We start from the raw sequence: 22,882 nt of genomic DNA on the forward strand, positions 1-22,882 counted from the left end.
TGCCAGTAGGCAACCGCTGCCACTTCTTCTTTATCATCAACCGACTCCTTGTCATCTTCTTCATCCAAACTATCTCCCACTAATGTGACAGCTTCCGATAGGGTTTGCTTTGGTAGCTTAGTAAATGTATTGTAATAACCTTCAACAATTTTGGATTGTGGTAGACTCTTCCAAAATACTTGAACACACACTTGATCCCTTGCTTCCGGTGGTAACCTCGGAAAGGCCAATTTTGTCAATCTATGAATCTCGGTTGAATGCCGAAACACATCTCTTTTGTACCTCATCTTACAGAGAGTACTAAAGGCGTGTTTAGGCGTCTCACTATATTGCTTAATCATCTCAGCAATAATTCCATAATATGTTCGCTCTGGAGCTTCACTTGGATCATGAGTCAGTCTTCGATTGTAAACCTCCCACGGTTTATCACTGAGGCAAAGCCCCATGAACTCCAAGAGTTCGCGATACGGTAACCTCAATAGTCTCGCCCGACCTTCAAACTTTGAGCGCCATTCTTCAAATGTCTGTTTCTTGGGATCGTATGGGACAATAGCCTTAGTAATAGCTATTGCTCTACCCATCTCTGATGACTCTCCACCACCATTATTTTTCATTCTTATCACCTCATTTTGCAAAGCCAACAGCTGGGCCTGGACGTTCTCATCTGAATTAGCTCTAACTGAACGTTGTGGAATATCTTGCTCAACAGTCTGCTGTTGTTGTTGTTGTTGTTGTTGTTGTGGTTGTGGTTGTTGTTGTTGCTCTGGACCTCCATTGTCGTTCTCGACATTCACTCCTTGAACGTGCTCGTTCATTTCTTGAGTATTGTTATTATCAGCCATGGTCTGGGCACCACGTGTGATACTTCAGAACCCAACAGGAATAATATCAGGGGGTAGATAAGAGAAAGTGTTATTATCGACGAGACTACAGCTAATTGTGTGAGCTAAGCAATAATGGAGACAAACAGATAAGGGACACTACTTGTGTTATAAGAGTGGCACATCACACTGTTGAAGGCGAATTAACGCTTTAGCCTCCATCGCCGCGTGAGCTGTCTCCATATGACCCATGGATGCACTTGTCACTAGACCGTTACGATTAGTCACGCCACAGACAGACAGATAACTCCCTACCTCCCTGATGAGCCCTTTCTGACCCCCTAACGCTATCGTCCGAGATCGCTCGACGAAAGAACCATGAAATTTCGAAAAGATTGATTCTGCTGCGTTGTTGTACCAGGGTCTTGCTGCAACGGACTGCCGCTTCCCCTCCTCTCGAGCTAGAGCCAGAGGACATTCATGATGGAAGGCACCCAGTATCTCCTCCTTTCTCCAGGAAACCTCAAAATGCTCCCGTGCACTTAGCCCAAATTTCCAATCAAGTTCACGAAGGCAAACTTCTAAATATGCCTCTTTGACTCGTTGTCCGGCACACTGATATAAACCAGCTATGCATTGCTTGGCGTAACTAATCAATTTGTCCTTTGTGGTGCATGGCGGCAATATCACCGTCTCCGGTATCCTTTCTGCAGCCTCATCAGCGTGAAACTTGCACCTTATTGACATGATACCTTCCAGGCTCTGTCCCGTTCCAGTAATTATCCCCCTCGCGGAATCAGAGAGAAAATGTGTAACCCTTCGCACCACGTTATCGCCGCAGAGGCTAGATATCAAACTGCGAAGCCTTCCTAGCAGCCATGCCACTGCTCCCTGCGACTCAGTCTCGGTTATTCCGGCGATCAATGGGACAAGGCTCCATCTATACGCCTCTCCACTCCTCGTGTCCAAGCTGAGCATACATGCTCCAATCAGAAGCACACCGCCACAGCCCCTCAAACTGCGGAAGTGACCGTCAGCTCCAAGACATATTCCGATCTCGAAAGGGCTAGGAGGTTCACCCCGCCGCTTCGTTGGCGAATCCTCACCGAATAAATTGTAAATATTCACAATGCATGATTTGCTCAGAACACACGCCGTCACTGTTTGCCTGCCACTATGACTGCTGGTTATCTCTTGACCCAGAGAATATAGCTCACCAAGCAGGCGACAATTGATTCGATTGTCGACACTTGTACTATGCAGCTCAACTGCCACCGCCCTCATCATCTCCGGGGTTAAAGGAGCGAACCCTTGCCGTGCAATTTCGACCCTTAATTCATTCTCATCTAGCAATTTGACTGACCCTTTTTTCCTAGCGTATCGACGACAGTTAGCAACATGACCATATATCTTCTGTTCACTCTTATCAATTTCTTTGACAAATTCGTCCCATTCGCCACCAAATTTAGATTTAATCTACAGAGATTCGTTAATATATCGACCACCTCAAACTCCCCTTACATTCGCCAGTACTTTCATTGGGTTGATGTGCTGAGCTTGAGCCTCTATTTCATGTTTAATCCTGGGCGGGAGAATCAACTTCTTGCTGCTACTGGTCTCGACCTTCCCGCTTCCGTGCCCTCGATTTCCAACACAGACGTCTATCATCTGCCCATCATTGTGGATAACAGCCTGATATAATAAACCGCTAAGTTAGGGCCCCTAACTTAGGGGTGAATGCAGCTTCCTGCCATCTCATCCCTAGTAATGAACTGTTCCTGCCTGTCGGCTGGAGCCTTCCAGTGGGAGCTCGGCCTCGATTTAGCCACTGCCTGCTATGAAATTTGCGGGTAGGAATTGCTGGTTTCTTTATTCCATTGTGTTCTTTGTGCTCTGATCAGATATTGTTGAAGACAGGTGCCCTCACTCGTGCAATATCGGGCGTTGTTTTTGCGAACGTTGCCGCGAGATTATTCAACTGGAAGTGGCCTGACTACTGGGAGGACTTCCAGTAAAGGTTTTACTGCATTCTCACGAACATAATCGGATTTTACAGCTGTGGTTCAATCATTGAAAAACTCAATGAGGCCTGATTAGTATACAACTAGTACTAGTTTCATGAATTAGAATATTATTTAATTTAGGCCGAAACTGAATTCACTAGCCATGACGTGGCGAATTGAAAATTGACCTGCAACTATGTGGTTCTGAAACTCCGTGAGTAATACGGATCGCACTAGTGTCCTTGTTAAACTCTATTCGTTATTGCATGGAGATACTTCACCAATTGGAAGCGTTATTGTCGCGATTATGCTAATGGAGGTCAATAAACTTTCATTCTGATGACTATCGATCATTTCGTTACGTATCTCCATACCTTGCTGGAGGGCGAATCGTAAACCAGAGGATGGCGATTGTGGACCTTTCTTAATAGTCACGGTCATGTTACTGTACTTGAAGGTTTCAAGTTGAAACACGTGTGGACCAGAACGTCGTTGGTCGCCCGAAGGCAGGTCATAAGGCGCCGCCTTTGGTGGATCTCGGCAATCGCCATGGGCTGAATGTGATCCCTTGCCATACGTAACCAGTGCGCGTTAGTTTTCTAGCTCCAGGCGTACAATGTTGCTGCTGAGTTCTAAGTGATATCGGATATGTATATTCGCGTTGATACTGCATGCGTGATCACGTTTTAGTGTGGTCGTCACGAGATGAGACTTATGACCGAAGACTCTCCATTACGCTAGCACGTTCACTCTCCCACCGCTTGACCCTGTTGTTCAACATGAGGATTTCAATCCTCGATACGCTCACTCATTGCTGTATCTAATACACCAATAAGTTACACGGTAGCACAGAGCTCATTCACCACTGTCCTCTCCTGAGATGAGGCTGGGACAGGGAGTTCGCAACGTATAATGCACATCTGTAGAGAACGTAGTTGATGGCGAGTCAGCGTAGCCGTGGTCAGCTCTACCCGAAGTTGAATACACAGCCATCAGATGAACTCCTCCCATAGAGGCATGAAGCTTAGCTAAAGCCAGTGCGTTAGTCTCCCATGCGCATGCGTACAACATTTTCCACCGTTCTCACTGATAGTATCTAGACATGTAGTATTACTCATGTCTAGATGATTACTCATTAATCATTTGTTCTTATCGCATCATGCGATTCGCATGAATATTCACCCCGAGCGGAGCATGATAGCTAATAAAAGAACAACTGCTATTCACAATTCGTTTCGCTCCGCTGTGATATATCACTTGTACCAACCCTAGCTAGCTAGTTTATTGGCAGGCTCATGATAGTATTTTGTACAGTGATTCGTGTTAGAGTGTCGCCTATTTCTAGTGTTAGTGAATGATAGTCAAATAGCTCCTTCTGAGTCTCTTATTGTGTCAGTTTTGCTTCTTTGACAGCCCATAGGTGGCATAACACGAAGAGCATGACTCAATCTACTGAAGCCACGAGTGAAAACGTGGAAAGTGGTATTGAAACACCATTATTATTCAGCGAGAAGAAGCTCGGAGTAGAATCGCCGTTCGATGATGACAGCATTTTAGGAGGGTAAGTGGCTGCTTGCCATAATGTATATCGGGCAGCACTATTGTTTTGCAGATATTCTGTCTTGACCAAGTCCATGATTGGTAGTGGTATGCTTGGCATGGCTTATGCAGGGTGTCAATGGGGTAACACGCTGTCGTATATGTTGTTCTTTACCACTGTTTTTCCCTCGCAGGTTTTGTGATGGGTATTGTGGCTTGCCTAGTTACGGCTGGTATAACGTATTTTACGGTATACATTTTAGCCGTTATGGCCATGGAGTTTATATCCGCTTCTACAAGAGAGCTTTCCTTTTTCAATGTTGCCAAACTTGTATCTCCTAAAACTAGCTGGTAATACACTGTCTCATCAATAGCTAAATACTTATCGTTGTTCAGGTTGATTGACCTGGGGATAGCTGTAAAGGCGTTTGGTGCCTCGGTTGCTTATATTCAAATAGTGGGAAGCCTGATGGCCGAGGTTGTACTTCAGGGTTTCTCACTCAGTATTGACCGTCAAATAGTGAAGTATTTAGTACAGATTGTATTGGTTGTGCTCCTGGCACCTGCCGTATACTGCAAGTCAATTACTGCTACTAAGGCTGTGAATATGTTTGGTATAGCCAACCTAGCCTATCTGGCCATTCTAAGTATCGTCTATGCGCGCCCTTCCTGGGACAACGTTACTATATGGCCACTATCGGCTTCCGGACTTTTCTCGAGGCTACCCGTTTTCATATTCTGTTTCAGCTGTCAGCAGAACTTGTATAAAGTCTGCAACGAATTACGGTATCCTTCTCTGGGTAAACTCGAGAAGATGGGTATCTGGACTGTACTGTCCGGATTCATCATCTACACTACTGTGATGGTTTTTCCGTACATGACCTTTGGTGAGAGTGTTGACTCCAACTTCCTACATAACCTGCCACTGGAATCATATCCAGTGAAGTTGGGATACATAGCAGCTAGTTTGAGTCTCGGTATTAACTTACCTTTGGCTATGCACCCATGCCGTAATTCAATAACTGTACTCTGGTTTAAAGGCGACGTACCAAGTGACCCTGTAAAGGAACGAAGATTCAGGTAGTCTTAGGGATGTATTGCGATTCATTGTAGCGATTCATGCTCAATCACATCATGGGTTTCAGGGTTCTGCTCACTACAGTGCTACTCGCATCTATTACCATCCTCGGCATGGCCGTGGATTCACTAGGAATAATCATGGAGCTTGCTGGTCTACTTGGTGGCAATACAATGTGTTATGTCATGCCGACATATCTGTATTGTGTCATGTTCGCAGGCAATAGAGACTGGACTTGGTGAGTATAGTCCTAATACCACTCCTTTGTCAACTCATTTCCTTTAGGTATCTAAGTGCAGTCTCATTCTGCTTCTTCATGCTCCTTTATCCAGTATGTCTGATCTCGATTATTCAACAACATTTCCTATGAAACATTCTGTGAGAGATGCTATTGATCTTTAGATAGTATGTGTTACTTAATTTGTACCCATGATGATATGCTGCAGAACTAGTATGCATCAGCAGCAGCAGCAGCAGCAGCCGGGTAGACTCTCGAAATTACTTGTCCTTTACTCAGTAGTGTCACCATGGATAATAACTCACAATTGCTTGCTCTAATACTGATTCCACCATCCAGCTATCAACCGTGTACATTGTTGAATCCTTGTTACGATTGCTGCTTTCCTTGGGGTTTCAACCGAATATGTGCTCTTGCTTTTCAACGTGTCAGTAGTAGATGAGAGACTATTCTAATTCAACATTGACTCAATATGACTATAACAATCATCGCGTAGTACCACATCGACAATCGCTCCATTCGCAGGCACCATTGGCCATGTATCTGACGGTAGAATATGTTATTGATACGATCAACAGCAGCATTACCTCAGTCCCCCCACGTATGTGTTGACGGCAAAAGTCGTGCAGAAACATCCCACACACACTTGTCCGGATTCACATTGAGTCTTTCCATCAGGGCATTGAACCTTCTGGATCTGGTCACAGCAACGGTGCACTTCACATTGGTCGTGCTCTCCTGATCTCAGTCTTACCTGTGTAGTATCAACTTCTGCTAGTCTTCGCCGTTGAGTTGCCGCATACTGTGCCCTGTCGGTCCACATGTAAGGATCATATCTAGCTATTGAGTTCGTGGACTGGTGAGGTGGTGAGCGCAGCTTACCTCCGACCACTACTATCCATCTCTCGTCGATTCGGGTCGGATAGATCCCCCCATCTACCAGATCTCTCGAAGGTATTCCTTTCATGGAGAGCATGGATCTCGGCCTGAACTCTTACTCATGTTGTTCTCGAATTGACTGTACTACTTGTCGCTCCCAACTCTTGGCATCGTACGTTGCCATAGTCAGCGCACATTTGTGTGTGACAATAGCGAGTAGCGTTTGTTCCAGTAAACTTGTGACATGCATAGATAGTGTGGAGCGTTTATCACGAGTTCGAACTAGGTGAACCACAACTGGACACCTTACAGGACGTTGCTTGAGTATTCATTTTATTATATTCCATGCATACAATCCACATATAGATTACTCCCGCACCAGGTGAGATGAAATGGTTGACTCTCTTATCTATGAGTAACGACTAGTTTGTATTGGATAACGAAACAAGTGAACAGAGTTGAAAATGTCTAGCATTAGGGGCAGCAGACTGCATGAGTCAACAAGTTAATTGGATCAACATGCACCATGTAGGGGGATAACGTGAAATGATCAAAACTCGAGAGATACCACAATTCACTCATATCCACACTGGTAGAGAGGCCGTAAGCCCTCTGGCAGAACGACACCACGAGAGGTCGCTTCCCTAGCCTTCTGGTCGAAGAGGATTTACACGCAAGTAACACAGATTTGTATGTTATATCAACACTTGGGATATCCACTTATTAGCAGGGCATTGCAGTGGTTACCTCTACCATTCGCCAACCGGAAGTGTTCACCACTACCGGCAGGTCGTGGTGACGATGGATCACCCATTCCTCAGTCAATGAGTCTTGATCGCCGCTTGGTCTCCGCTCAGACACACCACCATTATACTTCGATATGCCCCACAACCTGAAGCACATTGTGTGTTATAATCCCCACACATATCTACCTCTTATGGCCGTGTTGTGAGACCCAATTGTGATGGGTCTTGAATCACTCAGCACGATTCTTGCGCTATCTAATCAATCTTGCTCTTCTTCAACGCACCGACTAGAGAAAGATAGACCGGTCTAGGTTCAGATGCCTTCATCTGCCCATGGGGTAGATCCAATAGAAGGGCTATTGCTCTCCTGGAAGAATATGAGGCCAGGATAAAACACCAATGTTGACGATTTAGAGTAACCATATAGGCATGCTGAAGCCACACGACACTCACCAGTATTTGGGTGGGAAGGTAATAATGGAGTTTCACCCGTGATATGAAAAAGTTTTTCAGAAAAACACTAGTAAAGAATATATTTCACGACTACTGCATAACGCGATTATCGGGTTTTTCACGGAGAATTACACCACTTCACGTAAAACGGGTGAAACTCCAATGATGATTTATGGGTGCAGTGGGGGTAGCTAGTGAGAGGTTCAATATTGTCTGGTAGTGGAAAAGGGCTCAAAAGGCCTTTAATAGCGTAGCCTGACTACTTTTACTGTAGTGCATTATCATCATCGTGATGGTGTCGAGTGGCAAATACACTTTACAAGCTATCTCTATGGGTATGCCAGTAGTCCTCCTATCAGAGGAATAGACAGCTATACAAAGCTGTCAATTATAGAGCTTGGGTCATTTCTTACCTACTCTGAGTTGGTATCCTTTTTCATATGTTCATGGCCATTCTCATCGTAGATATTCTGGAACCCGCTAATTAACCAACACAGCACACGTGAAGTCGTGGTTCTACCCTGTACTGTTGTCTTTGTATGCTTTGAATATCACTTTGTAATCGATCCCGGCCGGCCGTTTAGTAATTACCATTCCAATGGGTAACTCTTCTACGGCTCCTGCCGCTGCCCCGACATCTTCAAATGAATCGGCCCCTGGGCCCAAGGCTCCCTGTGATGCTAAGGTCTCCCCTACTACAGGGAAGAGGATATGCTGTGTATGCAAGGTGTGTCGTACTAGGCTTGCTCCAGTTGTTGTCATAGTTGGCTTGTAGGAGACTAAGGCGGCACGTGATGAGTGCATAGTCATGAATGGTGAAGATAAATGCAGACAATTCATCCTAGCACACAATCAGTGTCTGAGGTAGTAGTAGTAGTAGTAGTAGTAGTAGGAAGTGAGGTTGCTTGAGGGCTCTTCGTTAGGGCTGAAGGCTTTGAGGTGGAAGACAAGTAACTCCGTATTGTTGACTAGTATGGAACATGTTTCGGTAGTTTTTGCAATATCTTCATGTTGTGCAAGTTCATAGGAACACTAATATCAGAGGGGGAAGGGTGGAGCTTCGATTAGCTTAGTATTTGTTGAGTCCAGTTGTTGTATAGTGATGGTATCGAGTGTAGAAGTAATGAATGATAGTAAGCCTACACCAGCAGCAGCAGCAGCAGATGGTGATGATGGGCATGGTGCAATCGGTAGCACAGCAGCGGCTCGCAGCTCTCGTAATGAGCTGCTCAATCTAGTATCACAGATAAAGTCGAGGGTGCAGGATAAACTGAGTAATATCAATTACAAGGGGGCTTATGTAAAACTTGGTGGTGGTGGTTGACTCAGCTGGTGTGGACTTTCCCATACCACAATTCATTCTAATCGGCCGACAGTCTGTGGGGAAAAGTCGTCTAGTTGAGGCTCTAGCTGGCGAACAGGTAGTACAGTGGAGTTATTATTGTAGCTACACCTCCTATTATCAGTTTAACTTCGTCTCTGGATCACTCGGGTCTAGGCGTCCAACTGTACTAGAGTTCCGTAATGATCCCAAGCTGGCCATATCAAGATGGCAAATATTGAATACATCTACCCAAGTTTGGGAAGAGAAAACACTGCCTCAAGTGAAGTTCCCCATACCCTCATGATCTTGACATCATATCTCAGGTTTTGAAAATAGTTTCTGATGCCCACGAGTCTCTTGGTGCTAATGTAACCAAGGACCCTATCTATGTTAGGGTAGAGGGCAAGAACTGTGTAGATATGCAGATTACGGATTTACCCGGTTTTCGGTATTCCCTCATATTCGTCATCATTAGCGTTACACGGTTTATGTGTTCTTCAGAGAATTTGCGCTAGACAAGGAGAAGCAGTCCCTAGCAGATCAGATCGATGATTTGGTCAGCTCCTTCATGCACGACCCTCGTAATGTGATGCTCTGTGTGGAAGAGGTATTACATTCAATGCACTATGGTCGTCGTGACTATGGTCTACTAGGCTGGTGATGCAGCTAACCTCTCGACACTGGCTAAATGCAAAAGGGTGGATCCTTATTATAATAGGACAATACTCATCAGAAATAAACTGGATAAGTGAGTTCCTTCTCCCGAACTTTCCTCATCATCTTTGCCCAGATATTATCGTGATCTTACGGCCCAGAATATCAATGAGTGGCTGGGAGGGTGAGTAGCGGCCTGTTGCTGGAGTGGTGCTGATAGACGAGTGCTCCTAGGTACGGTGACCTCCCGGATAACCTTGTAAAGTTTTGCCTTACATTACCTTTTTGGGATGAGAAACACGGTGGTCCTCCAAAACCGTTTATAAAGCTGAGGTAGTAGTAGTAGTTGAAGTGATGATGTTATTGATACTGTCATTTGTGCACAGGAAGGATATGAATGATAGAGATCTTGCGGAGGTGAAGTCTAAGGGAGCCTCACAGCAGTTCATGCAATATGTGGGCTTTGAAAACTTCGCCCGTTTTATGGAAAAGAAGATTGAGTCACTCTTCACGTAAGCCTAATATCATCATGGAGGTTGTTGTTGTTATGATGTCTCTTTTACTAGGGAGTCGATCGGTCCATGCTTGCGTAAGCTCCAAGACTTAGATAAGGAGTGGACAAGTAAGAAAGAGTCTAATGAACAAATGCTGCACGATACGGATCCTGACCAAATAGTGAACACCAGTAAGTGGAGTGTTATTATAGTCGCGACAATTGCAATTCACTGTCATTATTCAGTACGCGCTGCGGGGAGGTCCTTCTCGGAGGCACTCAACCATGTGATGGAAGGGAGCATACGATCAGAGGTAGGCGGCGGCCTCTTTGTTCATCATCTACGTGCTACTACTATTACCAGGTTAATCGGCTTACACTGGCTGATGAGCTATATGAATTCCATCAATGGATGCAGCTGCAAGACTTCAGTCAGGATTTCCCACTTCTACCAACTGATGTAGTACCGTTATTATCATGTTGCTGCTGCATCGCAGATCACTGTGTTAATCCTAGGACTTTGGCAGTCTAGATCAATACATCGAGTATCTAGAGAAGGACTGCAAGGCAAGGCAATGACCATAGCTATCCATGATTATCAACCGTAGCAGGTGCCCTCATTTGATCAACCCTTAAATGGTGGTGCTCAGTTCAAGCGTCTCAAGTTTGAATGTGAGGTCTTCTTCCGGTTTTCGGATATATGTGTTGATGTACTATGATCTGTGGTCACTACTATCCTACAGGCCTATCATCTCCTCTCAGATTTCAAAGCGGGATGTTATACAGGCCCGAGGTGTTAGTGTGAGCCAAGTGAGTGAACTCAGGCCTCATCGAGTTGGTCATAGTGTCACCAACCGTAGGTCTCTTGGCAAGACGTCATATTAAAGCTGTTGGCGAAGGAAGGTCAGCAGAATGTCCGAAATAAGATTGCCTATGTTGGTCGACGCATTGAATGGTTTTTCCTCAAGCAGAAGGAGGTAGGTTACTTATCATCATCGCTGTGGGGGTACAGGTTTTTTATAGGTTGTTGTAGAATTCATGGCTAATTTGAAGGGCTCCTGTGATGAACATCTATATTCCCAGTTATTCAGTAAACGTGTTAAGATGATACAGGATAACGATGCATGCCGAGAGCTCATCTATGAGTGAGTCCCCCGATAGTCCGCACGTTACTGTCCTTATGGCTGAGTCAGGAAATTCGACCAGGCCTTGGAGCGACAGTATGGGCTCTTCTTCCAGCTCTTCCAGAATACATTGCAGTCGGCATTTGCCAATCCTTGGGCACTGGTCAAGGTGGTACCATACCATCCCACTTCCCCCTTACGATAACTAGTCTCCTTCTCAGGCATCATCATGGCAGATTGATCTTACTGATGAAGGATTCGAGGATATGTGTTTGCCTTCCTTTGATGATACCAAGGCCAGGATACCCGTAGAAATTGAATTTAGATCGAGGATGGAACGGAAACTCAGGAAGCGGTTGAATAACATACCCACAGACCCAGTAAATGCAATTATAGGAATATCCCAACGAAGCACGGATTCTGTCAGTTGGATATTGAAGAGGCTGTTGAGAAGATTCAAACTCTGATGATGATCACCTTCATCAACATTCGAAATTGTCTCTGTGACCAACTAGAGCTCTTTGCGGATAGCTTCTTCCAGTTGCCTATGGCAAGGCATCTTCAAGGAGAGATGAGTGTCATCCAGCTCCGGCCGGAGGTAATGTCCTATTCTCTCAAATCAGCTGTATTAGTAAGTTTAGGACCGTGCTCCCTTCCTGGCCAAGCGCAAGGGTCTCGAAGAAGAAGTCGACAGCTCCAAGGCAATGCTTGAGGACATCGAATGGTGCATTGACCAGGTAATTAACACACAATATACATGGCCACCACACACCCTATTCAATCTTTCAGATTCATACCTTCGCTCTAACAACGAAGGCTCGGAACTCACCATCAGACTGGAAGAAAAACTATTAAGCCAGTTCAGCTATGAGGTTCAGCAAAGTTTTCAATGTTTTCTTCAACACTATAGCTTCGTCGGTATCCCCGAATGTCGAGCCATATGATACCCGCCTGTTTCTATGTTCCCCAACCTTCGCGATGTTCCTACATATTTAACAGTGGACTGTGATACACTTGCTACTAGCAAAGCTTCCTATGGGTGAGGAGTCATGAGTTCCAGTGTTCCTGTAACTTAATATTCCTGAGCAAACGAATGAAATCAAGTTCGAGATGAGAGGAGCCCACAGCCGTAAAGTGCAGCTCATATCAAAATCAGTAGAACCCGATGGAATTTGATTTTACCCGGAACCAATTCAGTGTCGAAGATCGAATCCGATGCTGTGTGAGCCCCAAAAATAGATATGATCGAAATATTCGTATTTACGCCAAGATCGCTCGTCACGATATTCGACCGCGAAGAAAGTTTCACACGAGTGTGTATGGATAAGCTGTGCGGCTCATGCAGATGAATTCGTCCTCGGCTCCTGGGTGATAATTTCTGACTTCCCTAAGCGAATTTGAATTCCTATAAGAGTCCATATGATGATCTTGGGTATTCGCTATTCTGGTTAGGCATGAGTCAATCGATTTTGGGACTGGTTAAGAACGCGAAGTCTTTCCGAATAGAAAAAGTTGATATCCACAAGGTCATAACATAAAATCTCAAGTATTATCGATATACGATTGATTATCAGCAATAGCTCGGAACTGCTCCGCCAAGCTACACAGGTTCCGTCGTGCAAAAGAGTATGCCTTATAAGATCTCCTAGGCCTGCCACCTGCCTCCGAATTCATTCCTGTAAATGACCAATAACAACTTATCCATGTAAAAATTCCTTACCCGGGATAGTCTGACTGTAGAAAGGGGGAGGAGCGAGATTAACAGGGTCCCCCACCTCCTCCTCAACCTCCTCTTCATTACCTGAGATTACAACCAACGTCAGGCTCAGTTTATCACTCCTAACCCTACTACCACTCCCAGATTGTTCTCGTTTAGTATTCGCAAACGTTCCTATCATCTTCTGCATCTCATTGGTCTTGGTGAAGGGCTCAAATGGAGTCACATCCAGCATCGCATGATTACAATCAAAAACCACACAACCATCGTTAAAGCCTGCTTATCACTGTTGCTCCACGTTGAGCCAATCATGAACAACTATTACCTGTTATACCCCCATGAACATCAAAGGGAGGATTACGAGAGAGTAAGTCGAGTAGTCTAAGACCATATCTGACAGTGAACATTATTCGATACTGTTGTTGATGTATTACAATGGATGAGTAGGATCTAGATAAAGGAAGCCTTGCCATGCATAGTAGGGTGTTCGCCGTAACCGGCACTCATAACCTGGCATCCTACTCTGCCTAGATCGGCGCGATAAGTACTACCAGCATGCTCGAAGTCATAGACATCAGAATGGCTGTCAATATCCTCCTCAGTAGCAGGATAATGGAGTAGATCCTCCTTCCATGGTCCAGTACATTTAGACACCTATCACCGACAGGGTAAGTGCCAGCCTCTGGGCATAGTATCGCTCACAAAAGCATCGAATTGATCTCTTTGTGGGGTAGTGAGCAGCTCCACATTGGATTGGTTCCTCATCAGACTGAGTTCCTTCTCTTTTATCATCGAGGTATCATCAACCGTCGAGGAGAGCGAACCGAAGCCTAAGGTCAGCATCAGCTTTTCACAAGGTAGACTACCACCCCGACGACCTCTTGCTGAATGGGGGCAACTCTTGGGCCGTAGACTATCAATCTCATCGTCACTCGAGCAATCAGGGATCTTCAGTGATACAGCTACTCTAAAAGTAGGCTTGCTTCGAGAGGACATAGACTCGGATGTGCTGGCTTCCATATAGAATTGAAACTAAATCTGAGAGTAGTCCGAATAGGTGCTAATCCTCATCACAAACTCCAACAGCGCAAGATTATTACCACGCCTCGAGTTTCCCACATGATAGTTTTCAGTTACGATAAGTGCGCAAGATTGCGGAATACGAAGCTTGTTGTAACTTACGACTTTGACATCAGACCAACTCTCCGCATTCACACGAAAGCGGGTAGCGTTTCCGCGAGCTCTTAGCTACCATGATTGTCTCCCGCTTAGTCGCGAATAGTGCCCCGACTCCCAGTCCACACAGCTGGAGGTTTAAATACGATATGCATCCCTGCTTACTTCGATATCCTTTCAACTATTCCTTTATCCAAAGAATAGATATATAAGGCAACAGTCACGGAGTAAAGGAAACCACTCATCATATTCGCAGATTTCACGCACTACTGGCAGACATTCGTGCATGTGAGGTATTCATGAGCTCAGAGTAGCCTCTCTGACCCATAAAATGTATATATATAATTAATTGAAGGGATAGAGAACAACAGTCCCAGTTCCGAAAGTAACATATGAATCCGATGAGCGAGCCACCGTGTCGCTCATCTCCGACGAGGTGCTGGCTGCCATCGTAGAGGAACTTGTTGTACTAGGCTCCATAGGAATAATGCTCGTAGTCGAGATTGATGTGGACACTCCCATGGTGGTAGTGTCTGTATATACAGATGTTGAAGTGAAGACATCATTCGATGGAATGACGTGATCAGTGGAGCTCTTCGAGTGAGCGGTAGATGCTGTAGACTCTTCAGTTGTAGGAGAGTCAGCAGTAACCTCCGGAGTAGAGGACGGCGTGGAAATTGTCGCAGGAGTCGCCCAGCTGTGATTATCCGTTGTTGTCGTCAACGTAGTACTCGTAATAAGCTCGCTGTCACTTAGCGGAGTAGGCGACACAGTAACCATACCGGATCGAATGTACGAAGTTGTCGAAGCATTTTCAATTGTTGGAGAAATAGCTGTCGCTGCAGAAGCTCCTGGTGACGGAGATGAAGTCGTAGTAGAATCCCCTAGGCCTTCTCCCAAGGTCGAGGCTGCATTTGGTGAGGTGTCTATATTAGATGATTCGTGAGACTGCCTTGTGTAGGTTGTGAATACAGAAGAGTAGGCAATCTTCCTATCACATGTCATCCGTTCAAGAGCCCAATCATTACAACTTGGGTCATTCGGATGGAAGCACGCAGTGCCGTCAGATCGAATATAAATACCAAAACACGTCGGGGGATCCTGCCAGTATTTACAGTATGTCAAGTGAGACAGAGGATCACTACTGCACTCACTGATTGATTGACAAGCTAGGACACAGTTGATGTTGGTATCGATGCCCATAGAATATACAATGGGGGTGATGACGTTCACAGCGATAATAAAGATACCCGCAACTGACAGGATACAGCCAGACATATATATTTAGTAGAAAAACTGAGACTGGGATTGCAACGCTGACGGGAATCTAGTGGAGCGACTCTATACCAGTCTTGCTATAGCCTGTTGGGAAGCCAACTAGTATTGTCATATCTCGCGATGGGCCCTGATGATCACCAACCACCGAAACTCCTAGTCTGGAGAAGCAGACACGACCAGACCCGAGAGGGGATGACTCCCACACAGCAGACTGTTCGAACTTGAACTCTACACACATTGATGTTGGGTAACAGCAGTGATAGGTAGGGTTGTTAGTATTTACGTCATAGATTATTTATGTGCCTCCGTGTGGCACTGAGGAAGACATCAACATAATTCCATAGAAATCCAATTTAGATGTTGATCTGATAGTTAAGGGTGACTGAGCCTCTCACGACATACGCAGCGCATCATGATGAACACCGATAGCTTCCACAGATTACACTCATTTGGCTATTATATTCATATCATCATCATCATCATCGTCAACCATGCAATTGCAGTCACAACAACAAAGACACATCATCCGTCCATCAGGAACCGAAGACACTCGCAAAATTTCAACACCGTCATACACGCCCGTGAAAAATGGTGAGAGCAAAGACAAAGAGTAGACTGTAAGGCAAAGCCTGTCGGTTATGCTCTCATGTAGACAGCATCAACACAGGTGACTGTTAATGCGATGAAAACACTGTGAGAGATACTATCAGATACCATGAATAGTGAAAAGGTTGCTCGAAAGCAGGATAAGGTGATAGTTAGAAAACGACGTGACCAAAGAAATGACTGCCAGTTGGAGAGATTATTTTGCAGACCGAGTTTTACACAGAAATGGTGGCAATAATGATAACGATAGCCTTTGCTACTCGTCATCATCAGTGATATGCCTAACTAGATATACCTGAAGTACAACGTATAAGCCTTCGTACGCTCCAACACACGTGCCTACTTTCCGGTGGGGAAAAGGAGACCCCAGCAGCAGTATCATCAGTCACAGTATTCAAACGTGTTCCACTAGTAGAGAAGTGCAGAGGAGATAGATAGCCTTGGATGATACCATAGGTCGGAGAGCAGTCAGAGCCCGGAGCAAGACTGCCAGCTGAATACACACCGACAGGTTTCCATCACTACGCCACTATGGGAAGATGTCTTACATCGGAAGTGGGGTGGTATAATCGGTAACATAACATTCGATGGACTTTGCTGTCCAAATTGTTGCTGGTACTGCATCATCCTGAATGCACCTCTTACAGTAAGGGACAGACAAGTGCTCCAGTCTACCCATAGACAGCAGTGTTCGAAGGACTTCCCTGAGAATGAGGAGGAGGAGGAGCCGGCAAGAAGTTCGAGAAAGGGTTCACGCTTGCCATCGTGGACATCTGAGAGCACAACAAGATTGGACAAATCAAATTGACGACGACCATCTCCGAATATACCATTGCCTCGCCGTCCGTGCTAGGGATTCGAACTATCGGTGACCCTCCGGGCATAGGGTGTCTAATGTGATGGATAAAGGCACTCTGTGGAGATAGGTCATTAGCATTCGTGAAGTCATTGCTGGCTTGTGGAGACTGCTGAGCCCCTGCCGCCAACGCTGCAGCTGTAGCAGCGTTTGCCAAGGCTTGTCGATGAGCAGCCACCGCTGCCGCTGCTACTTGCGGATTAGGGGCGATGCCACCAAGATTGGTCCCCTGAAATGATTCTTTCAATCTTGAGCTACTTGGCCTATCAATTAACACGATCATTGCAGAGGTTCTGTCGTGCAGCTGTGTATACGATAGGAACCTACTTGAACCATATTAGCGAGCAATCTCGACATTATCTGTTGCTGTTGGTTCGGGTTCATCGCTGATATATGATTTATAGTCGCCGATACCCCTGAAGCCAGAGAGCAAGGTTGTCAACATTTCACCGTGTTACTCACGACACTATCTAATTTACAAACGGAATAAGGAATTCACTAGCGCGTTTGAAACGTATCTCGGCAAAAGGATAGACTGCAGGTTAAGTGATAGTAGCAATAACACTAGACTGGTGCAGGAAGCCCCCGTTAGCAGTCGCACTATGAGCATGAAGCTCTACTACTTAGCATCAGTAATAATAACAGTAAATACAGTAGTGTAGTGTAATAGTCATGGTAGAAGTAGTAGAAGAGCTTGAGCACAGAGCCTATACATGCAATGACCTTGGCACTGAGCTTGTATTGATAGCATTCACTATACATCTACTTAAACTATCATCAAGAGCATCGGTATAGCAGGAGTCGTAGAGGACAAGTTAGTAACGAGCAATGGACGTAGTTACGCGCTGACGGACACTGTTAGTCTGACAGACTAAGTCTAGGAGCGAAAATGTGTTATTTGGTTGAATATGCAATAAATATCGATGTTAATGAGCACGACTTATCACACGATCGACAGATGGCGGCAGCGAAGATGAGTAGTGTCGATAATGATGATGCATCCATCCCTACAACACTAGCGTCATACCCCCAATACAAAGAACAAATGTCACAGTCTCTCCACCACCAACAATGGGAAGCTTCAGGATCGAGTCCGCCTAGTAGCAGCAGCAGAAATATTCTATCGAGGACACAGCGTTATGAGAGTGATCAGTCTATTATACTAGTATACCTATCTCATCAAAGGCTGCTATCGAATTGCATTATTGGATGTTGTTCATATCAAAGAGGAGGTAGCTCACTAGAGAGGCTTTCCTCATACTCAAGCAAAAAGTTAGTGATATCATCAGCGAGTATACCAGTTGGGCTAAGATCCGGTATATCATGTAGTTGAGGTGCACCGTTGCCAGGATGATGATGATGATGTCCTTGATGGAGAGATTCAACAGGTAGCAGTATCCCCCCGACAGAAGCTAAAGGGCCGAATGGTGGCGACTGATCATATCTGACAATGCTTTTCTATGCAGGAATAATAGAGCTGGGGTACTTACGCTGTGCTTGCTACTGAGCTCACTGTTGGATTACGATTAGAGGTAAACATCAACGGTGGGCTTCCAGCAGCACCAGGAATGCCGTGTTTGAGGGGGAAGTACGACTGAGTGCCACCGCCCCCGCCGCCACCCTGAATAGACCTAACACTAGCTTTGCCTCAATAGCTGCTTACGGTCCTTGAGACGTTGCCTCCTTGCCCTCTAGGGAGGGCATTACGACCATTGTTGTTGTTGTTATTGCCCATACCACCAGGCACCCATGTCTGATTGGTAGCATATGATACGTTGATAGATCGTGATGAGCCCGGAAAACAATACTCATTCATAGACATCGCAGCCTCAGCATCAGGAGCCTAATCACCGTAACCATAATCGTGACCATAAAGATAATATACTTACGTAAGCAAATGTAACAAAAGCAGCACCCTTGGACTTCCCCTCAGAATTAGTAAGCAAGGCAACCTCAAGGATCGGACCAAACTGTCCGAACAATTGCGCCAAGTCGAGCGTCGTCTTACTATACGGTAGGCACCCAACGAAAAGCTAAGATCAAATCACTTCATGGGCATTGTGACAAGACTCTACCTTAGCCGGAGTAAGACCTTCCTGTGGGAGATTCGGACTGGGCACCAGGACACTCGGAGGCTGTCGCGTTTCAGGATTGCCTAATGTGAGAGGATTAAAGTCATCATACCACTCCACGAACACTTACTTTCGGAGTCTGCAGGTCTGAGTAAGCCAGTAGAAGTAGGATCGGGCGAGCGATCAACCTGCATGGCATAACATGAACTGGTGTCACATCGGTGTCCACCTACCCCAGGTGCTTGAGAGCCTCCTCCTCCTCCTGTTCTTAGGGATTCCTCCTGCTGACTCTTATCTTCAAACCCAGCAGTGCTCTTTACATCTGCAATGGATGGCGGTATGCATGGAAATGGAATGTTATCAAGGACCGACCTCTACTGCTGGGACCCTTCAGGGGCTGTCCTCTTTCAAGTTGTGAATTCGGTGATTGAGATGAACCCATGCTCGAGAAACGTCTGATCTGGGTAGCGAAGTACGCCCGTACTGCAGGTAGATGTATATTGTCATTGACGTGGAATTGACGTAGGTGGCACGCTTGTACCTAACAATAACAATCACAATCCAATGAGAGAGCTTCGACTGCCTACGAGGGCGGCTGCAGGCTCTCTAGCAGTGAACTTGACAAAACATGCACCAACGCTGCGACCCCCTTGCCGGAAGAGTACGAACTCTCTAATCTCCCCATATGCATCGAGAGCTGTCAGAAGCTCATGCTCGGCCATCACCGTCCTATATACAGCAGCAACAGCATCATGATGATAGAGAAGATAGTTCAGTGTTACTCATCTCTAGGTAGGCCGATTAAATAGACACGGTTTTCTCTTTTCTCAAGCTCCCCTGTTGCGTATTTTACTTGCATAGCAGCACGAACCTGTCCGATAGTGCCAGACCCAGCATCATGATACAATCCTCACATGTCCGACATAAAACTGTCCATGCAGTCTAGCGATGCAATCATCGCAGGACTCTCGTGTGAGGTATCTAACAACGAGGGTGAGAGCATGACGGATGGGGGCCTCATAATACTTCAGCCATGCACAGCCCTTGCTTCGTCCTTCCCTATCCCGTTGTATAGCCAATTCTACTATTTCACCAAACTGTGCGAATAGAGGGAATCTGATGGCAGAATGACCTTAGCCCCATGAATATAAACCTGTTGATGTTGTTTACAAGTCATGCTCCGTCGTATCGAACGGTAAACACCCTACAAACAGCTTATATGGGCCTTCATCATCACTGCGACTCGTATTAACACCATGTTCCTGCTCAGGAGCCACAATAAATAACAACAAGCATACCCCTCATGGTGATTGTTACGCATGCCATACGATTGAGCCATGTAATCTCATCACCATCCTCTATACCAGGCTGAAAGCTCGATGACGATGAAGAGTCCCCCGATGTAGTTATACCACGCCTGCTTCCTACTGCACCCGATCCGACACTGAAAATACAGTCCATGAAATACAACATGAGAAATTTACAGCAAACTGACCTAAGCGCTCCCGAGAGACTGCCTGTCTCCGATTTACACTGAGATGATGTATGAGGCACCTGAGCATGCTCGAAGCCATGCTATTAGCACTATCACATTGGGGGCACCCACGAAGTCTTCTGCATCCGCTTTGAGCCATCTACTATTACTACCACTCTGTGACATCGAGAGATCCTCATGATACCCTATCATAACACTATCGTATCGGCCATCCCTACACTCTACCATCCTACCAGAACTCCTATCCTCGGGTGGGTCGTCATCAGGTGACTGCCTTGCCCGTGACGAGCCCTGCTCATTTGACGATACCCGGATCGTTGGTAATGGCATCACTATAATACTACTCAAATTCTCTGAAGGAATACTCGAGCCTTCCCGCAACAAAAAGCACACAGATATGCGAGTAGAAACGTCCAGCAGTGCAATTGTGCACCACGTTATCACAAGGGTGTACATGGACCTTCCTACTGTCAAATCCCTCGGTGAGGACTCAATCTCCTCGGTCCTAGAGCTTCCAAAATAAGTATCTGTACCGTATACTGAGCGTTCATAGAATCATCATGCATATGTATACTGCCCGGTCACCTCCCAAACTCCTGCTGGGCCATAGAACCCTAATGTGGCAGGTCAGGGCGATGTGCCTGGTGATATGCGGCGTCCAGTCTCCTTCGACATGCCGTCTCGAACAACAATTGATTATATTTGCCAGTTCACGCACTCTACGAGTGATACTGTCACGATAGGTGAAATCCTCTGAACATGATAGCCGTCTACTATCAACGAAAAACGCCATACTTCACTGACCGTGACAGGAGGCAGTACCGTGGAGAAATTGCAAGATAAACCAAGATGAGCAAGTCGGTCGTTTCGAATGCGCTTTAAATGCGTTGATAACGTAACACGAGCCTCAACACGAACAATAAGATGTCGTGATGGCAACCAAGCTTGCAGCTAGTGTAGTTAGGCATGATAACAAAAGACACACATAAGATATCACGTGAGAACTAAGTGGTTCTAATCCTTGATCCACTCGTTCACATTCACTCCTACATGTTGCCACCACCGTCGCGGGCTGGAGGCTGGCATCACGTCGCCTAAGATAGAGACCGTTTTACAAGCTAGCTGAGATGATGCCTTACCTATTGAAGGCGATTCGTTTGACCCTCAACTCCTCACTGTGGGCCTTTTCCTGGGAGGGTCGGTAAATTCTGTTCTGTGGATCATCAATCCACTCCGGTCAGCGCGCTAACCATCAAGCTAATCTCGGGGAACATATCTTAGACAAGAGTGATAATGTGAAATGATAACCTGCATTCCCTGATACCAGTGAGGAAACACACGGCCTTGTATACCGATCCCGAATAGAAGTCTTCGTTGGGATAAAGTTTCCTATCCGTGAGGTATGAATCGGACAGAGCGACGCGCTCGCAGCTCCATTGCAACTTCTATCAACGGGTTTCTACCACAAATCTCGGAAAACTGGAAGCACGTAACCCTGCAGTTCCCACACACCATGCGTCCTCAGCAATCCTCCTCACAATGGCCGCTCTAGGGTCATAATGCTTGTATTGTCGATGACCGAAGCCCATGGGGAGCTCCTTACGTCGCTTCGCCCAAATATGATCTGGCGGTGAGAGTAGCAGTAACCAACATGTGAATCAAATGATGTGATACGATCTTCTCCATGAAGTTGGATATATTCTCGATAGATCCATTCCTCTCCGACATACGTAACACAGCCTCATTGGCACCACCATAACGAGGCCCATACAAAGCCCAAGCCGCTGCTACACAAGCGGTCAGTTATCTCGATGCATAACTCGTAGACCTCCGTAATACTTCCGAACCCAATAGGGATACCATCACTAGTGGAGAAAACGAGACTAAGACTAAACCGGAAGATTGGGTCGCCACCGGTACGTCCGGCCTCGCAGCGTTTGTCTCCGCACGGACGCTCCCGGCTCGCCCCGGGTCAAGAGCGTCGACTTGGCTCGTGTGTGGCGGGGATCTGGGTTGTATACCTGCTGTGCACAGCCAAACGCGAGACATGTAGGCATGAACATTCACGAGGCAGCGAGGAGCGTTCCCGCGAGTCTCTAGCTATCGTGACCGCCTTGAGACTAGTCGCGGGTATTTGATCGGCATGCGGAGAATATTCAGTGGCAAGGAGCTCAGAGAACCACAGTTGTCCGAGGATGTTACTGAACTTACCATTTGGTGGTCCACAATTCGTGGATTGAACTCCGATGCAGAACATCAACAAAGGCTCGATTCTGAGCCAAAGTCTAAATGTCCTTGCCGCGAAGCAAAAACACTGCGGCTTCCCAACC

At 46.0% G+C, this 22,882-nt stretch overlaps 9 protein-coding genes across 9 annotated transcripts in view; 5 read left to right on the forward strand and 4 right to left on the reverse strand.

Moving 5' to 3' along the window:
• The window catches only part of Pmar_PMAR001031 (hypothetical protein), a gene marked incomplete at both ends in the record, with an annotated part of 2,828 nt that extends 2,707 nt beyond the window's left edge, over positions 1 to 121 (forward strand). The window contains one exon of the mRNA XM_002780393.1: positions 102 to 121. Coding sequence (XP_002780439.1) covers positions 102 to 121 — 20 coding nt within the window. The remainder of the gene's footprint in view (positions 1 to 101) is intronic.
• A 4,097-nt stretch (positions 122 to 4,218) lies between these two features.
• Positions 4,219 to 5,861, forward strand: Pmar_PMAR001032 (vacuolar amino acid transporter, putative; the record flags this gene model as incomplete). The annotated part of the gene is made up of 7 exons (XM_002780394.1): positions 4,219 to 4,385; positions 4,437 to 4,507; positions 4,558 to 4,714; positions 4,760 to 5,443; positions 5,509 to 5,679; positions 5,727 to 5,772; positions 5,844 to 5,861. Exons 1-7 carry the CDS (start codon positions 4,264 to 4,266, stop codon positions 5,859 to 5,861), a joined length of 1,269 nt encoding a protein of 422 aa, XP_002780440.1. The 5' UTR covers positions 4,219 to 4,263.
• A 2,494-nt stretch (positions 5,862 to 8,355) lies between these two features.
• Pmar_PMAR001033 (Cytochrome c oxidase copper chaperone, putative) lies at positions 8,356 to 8,711 on the forward strand (the record flags this gene model as incomplete). The annotated part of the gene is made up of 3 exons (XM_002780395.1): positions 8,356 to 8,484; positions 8,533 to 8,621; positions 8,681 to 8,711. 3 exons carry the CDS (start codon positions 8,356 to 8,358, stop codon positions 8,709 to 8,711), a joined length of 249 nt encoding a protein of 82 aa, XP_002780441.1.
• A 117-nt stretch (positions 8,712 to 8,828) lies between these two features.
• On the forward strand, positions 8,829 to 12,367 carry Pmar_PMAR001034 (hypothetical protein). The gene is made up of 22 exons (XM_002780396.1): positions 8,829 to 9,031; positions 9,087 to 9,178; positions 9,224 to 9,361; positions 9,405 to 9,529; positions 9,583 to 9,688; positions 9,735 to 9,829; positions 9,872 to 9,919; positions 9,970 to 10,068; positions 10,122 to 10,247; positions 10,302 to 10,420; positions 10,475 to 10,542; positions 10,593 to 10,688; positions 10,745 to 10,795; positions 10,840 to 10,938; positions 10,991 to 11,038; positions 11,089 to 11,205; positions 11,252 to 11,373; positions 11,422 to 11,521; positions 11,574 to 11,732; positions 11,780 to 11,950; positions 11,994 to 12,089; positions 12,142 to 12,367. The coding sequence occupies exons 1-22, from the start codon at positions 8,860 to 8,862 to the stop codon at positions 12,205 to 12,207; spliced, it is 2,313 nt and encodes a 770-aa protein (XP_002780442.1). The 5' UTR covers positions 8,829 to 8,859; the 3' UTR covers positions 12,208 to 12,367.
• Positions 12,368 to 12,856: 489 nt separating this feature from the next.
• Positions 12,857 to 14,089, reverse strand: Pmar_PMAR001035 (hypothetical protein; the record flags this gene model as incomplete). Its single annotated transcript, XM_002780397.1, has 8 exons — positions 12,857 to 13,028; positions 13,073 to 13,153; positions 13,205 to 13,345; positions 13,395 to 13,462; positions 13,504 to 13,579; positions 13,621 to 13,723; positions 13,772 to 13,899; positions 13,948 to 14,089. 8 exons carry the CDS (start codon positions 14,087 to 14,089, stop codon positions 12,895 to 12,897), a joined length of 873 nt encoding a protein of 290 aa, XP_002780443.1. The 3' UTR covers positions 12,857 to 12,894.
• Positions 14,090 to 17,042: 2,953 nt separating this feature from the next.
• Pmar_PMAR001036 (hypothetical protein) lies at positions 17,043 to 17,214 on the reverse strand (the record flags this gene model as incomplete). Its single annotated transcript, XM_002780398.1, has 1 exon — positions 17,043 to 17,214. A coding segment is annotated over one exon (172 nt), but the record flags the coding sequence as incomplete, so codon positions are not given.
• Positions 17,215 to 17,484: 270 nt separating this feature from the next.
• Pmar_PMAR001038 (conserved hypothetical protein) lies at positions 17,485 to 20,911 on the reverse strand. Its single transcript, XM_002780400.1, has 18 exons — positions 20,786 to 20,911; positions 20,664 to 20,737; positions 20,553 to 20,611; positions 20,375 to 20,501; positions 20,228 to 20,319; positions 20,084 to 20,173; positions 19,972 to 20,038; positions 19,840 to 19,928; positions 19,645 to 19,786; positions 19,430 to 19,598; positions 19,291 to 19,379; positions 19,188 to 19,245; positions 19,061 to 19,140; positions 18,875 to 19,018; positions 18,649 to 18,828; positions 18,476 to 18,606; positions 18,284 to 18,429; positions 17,485 to 17,848 (listed from the first exon to the last, which is right to left on the reverse strand). The coding sequence occupies exons 1-18, from the start codon at positions 20,880 to 20,882 to the stop codon at positions 17,844 to 17,846; spliced, it is 1,839 nt and encodes a 612-aa protein (XP_002780446.1). The 5' UTR covers positions 20,883 to 20,911; the 3' UTR covers positions 17,485 to 17,843.
• Pmar_PMAR001037 (hypothetical protein) lies at positions 17,520 to 18,408 on the forward strand. The gene has a single exon (XM_002780399.1). It carries the CDS (start codon positions 17,875 to 17,877, stop codon positions 18,316 to 18,318), a length of 444 nt encoding a protein of 147 aa, XP_002780445.1. The 5' UTR covers positions 17,520 to 17,874; the 3' UTR covers positions 18,319 to 18,408.
• A 1,153-nt stretch (positions 20,912 to 22,064) lies between the features above and the next one.
• Positions 22,065 to 22,339, reverse strand: Pmar_PMAR001039 (citrate synthase, putative; the record flags this gene model as incomplete). Its single annotated transcript, XM_002780401.1, has 2 exons — positions 22,065 to 22,159; positions 22,227 to 22,339. Coding segments are annotated over 2 exons (208 nt in total), but the record flags the coding sequence as incomplete, so codon positions are not given.
• Positions 22,340 to 22,882: the final 543 nt, after the last annotated feature.

The sequence above is a fragment of the Perkinsus marinus genome, assembly GCF_000006405.1.
Source record: "Perkinsus marinus ATCC 50983 genomic scaffold scf_1104296944404, whole genome shotgun sequence".
Taxonomy (NCBI): Eukaryota; Perkinsozoa; order Perkinsida; family Perkinsidae; genus Perkinsus; species Perkinsus marinus.